The following is a 2,461-nucleotide window of genomic DNA, read 5'->3' on the forward strand; positions in this document are numbered from 1 at the left end:
TTGACCGGTTACAACAATTCAAAACCAACTTTTTCAGGCTCCAGAAGTGATTATTCTTCTGTTGTAACCGATTACACCTCCATGTTGTCCAATTATAACACTTGAATTATTAATTTTTCATCTCACCCCTTTAAAACACCGTATTAACCGGTTATAACACTTGAATTATTAAATTTTCATCGAACACCTTTATAACTTTTTTATTATTATTTCATTGTTTCTATCAATTTCATTTATTTATATTAGTTGTATTGGAAAAGATTTATTAGTCTAGGCTTGTAACATGTATAATCAAGTACAGCAAACACAAAAGCTAGGAAATGTGTCTTCAAGTTGATTGACTGTGTACAATATTTTCACATCCCCATTATAACTTTATATATATTCACTAAAAGTACTCAATTACTCTAAAGTAAACTATAATGTACAAAGAAAGAGAAAAAAGAGCAAACACATGTTGCCAAAATAGAATTGCTGAAGCTTCACTAACTGAATAGCCCCTCAAGCTAGCAATTGCTCCAAGCAAAATAGCACTTGGTGTTGTATACTGCATCAATAGCACAAATCTAAACATAGCATCATTCTCAACCAAGAAATTCAACTTATCAGCCAACAGAATAACTCCAATTCCTATAACAGGAAGCACCACAAGTCTTGCCACAATGATCCCTATAGTAGTCCTAATTCCAAGTGTAGATTCATTTGGTCCTTCAGCTAGCATACCTCCTAATATAAGCATCACACAAGGTACCATTGCACCGGCCAATATTTCCAAACTATCTGTCATAAAGGACATTGGTGCATTATCTCCAAAGAAAAATGTTTTCATCTGAGGCACGGTTCCTATGATGATAGCCAACAAAGATGCAATTGTTGGTGGTTGAAGTATGTGACGAATTGGTGTTTGTTCAGCAACAATTCTTATCCTTCTAAAAACTCTAGGCTCGGCTAAACACCTAATAGACATAAGATTATTTTCACTACTTTCTCTCCCGTCCAGTATTCCTGATCCTGACTCAAAACCAAGACCAGGAATAATAGACGCGGATTTACCAGAAATGCTCATAAAGATTCTAGCAATAAACGGAGTCTTAGAATGTTGAGTTTCCTTATCCTCAATACCGGGCCACTCGGCTTCTACAAGAAGTGGTCTACTAACATCATTAAGTATTGTTTCCTCTTGTTCTTCTCTAATTTCATCTTCATTTTCAACAACCTCGTAATACTCAAAAGGAGGCTCCATCATGTGATAAACAAAAGTGTAAACAAGAATCACAGAAATCCATTGAGAGAAAGAAACATAAGCTACACCTCTTGCTTTGCATTGTTTTCCAAAAGGGTTATTTTGAGTGTGACAAACAGATCCAACTACAGCAATGAGAAGATTACCGGTGTTTCCGAATCCGGTCATTATGATTGTGAATCTATTAAACCTTTGAGGTGGTTGACATATAATCACCACTATGAATCCAAGTAAGCTTCCAAAAAATGTACTGATAAGTACATTGATTGGTATGAACCACCATTCCTTAAAATTCTCTAGGGTTATGCTGGCACCAAGTTCACTAAATATTAAGCAAGGTAAAAACAATGCAAATACAAGTTTACTTAGGAGTTTGAATGTGGCTATGGGAATTAGTTGCATTTTAGGGTTTGCAAGAAATAGTCCTATGAGTGTGAGGGAGATTAACTTCAACAAAGGCTGAAGAGAAGTTCGAATATCTTCACTGTTAGGCCTCATATTTTCATGCAAAACTTCTGACATGATTGATTACCTTCAGAGCTTGTTGAGAAACAAAATCTCCTGCAAATAAGTGATTATCTAAAAATGAAGTAGATAGTACACAAGAAAGTGAAGAAAAGGAAATTGAGGATCCACTTATATGGAAAAAGATATAAAAAGTTTCACGTTAGTTTGAGAGCGACAAACGGTGAAAAGCTTCAAGCCACGAGAATCTTAACAAGTTAAAATGACTGCAGCATGAGAATTGATATGAGGCTGCCAAATGTTCACGTTTTCATGGTCATTTGGTTGGGGGATCTATTGTGAATATTGAGATGAAGCATATTACAGAGAAATTGAAGAGAAAGATTGAAGGAGAGAGGGGAAAATTCTATTATGCTTCACTGCTTATCACTGTTGCAGGGGATAAGCTTTTATACATTTTGAATGATTCCCAAAGGAGGGAAATCTAACACGAGCCAATAGAATGAAAGCATGCTAAACTATCATAAGCTGCCACTTGTACATATTAGTAATATTAGACTAAATCTAATTGGAAACTCTATTTAGTTTAATATTCTAATAGCCCCTCTCAAGCTAAGCATGATGGATATTGATCATGCCAAGCTTGGAGACAAACTTGTTGAATGTTGAAGTAGGGAGAGCCTTAGTGAGGAAATCAGCAAGCTGTTCTTGAGTAGATATAGGTAAAAGACGCAGTAATCCCTTTTGAAGCTT

The 2,461-nt window shown here is 35.5% G+C and overlaps 1 protein-coding gene across 1 annotated transcript; it reads right to left on the reverse strand.

The window, feature by feature from the left end:
- Positions 1 to 388: 388 nt before the first annotated feature.
- Positions 389 to 1,834, reverse strand: LOC131647127 (protein PIN-LIKES 2-like). The gene has a single exon (XM_058917043.1). The coding sequence runs from the start codon at positions 1,763 to 1,765 to the stop codon at positions 389 to 391; it is 1,377 nt and encodes a 458-aa protein (XP_058773026.1). The 5' UTR covers positions 1,766 to 1,834.
- Between the last annotated feature and the right edge of the window lie 627 nt (positions 1,835 to 2,461).

The sequence above is a fragment of the Vicia villosa genome, linkage group LG1, assembly GCF_029867415.1.
Source record: "Vicia villosa cultivar HV-30 ecotype Madison, WI linkage group LG1, Vvil1.0, whole genome shotgun sequence".
Classification (NCBI taxonomy): domain Eukaryota; kingdom Viridiplantae; phylum Streptophyta; class Magnoliopsida; order Fabales; family Fabaceae; genus Vicia; species Vicia villosa.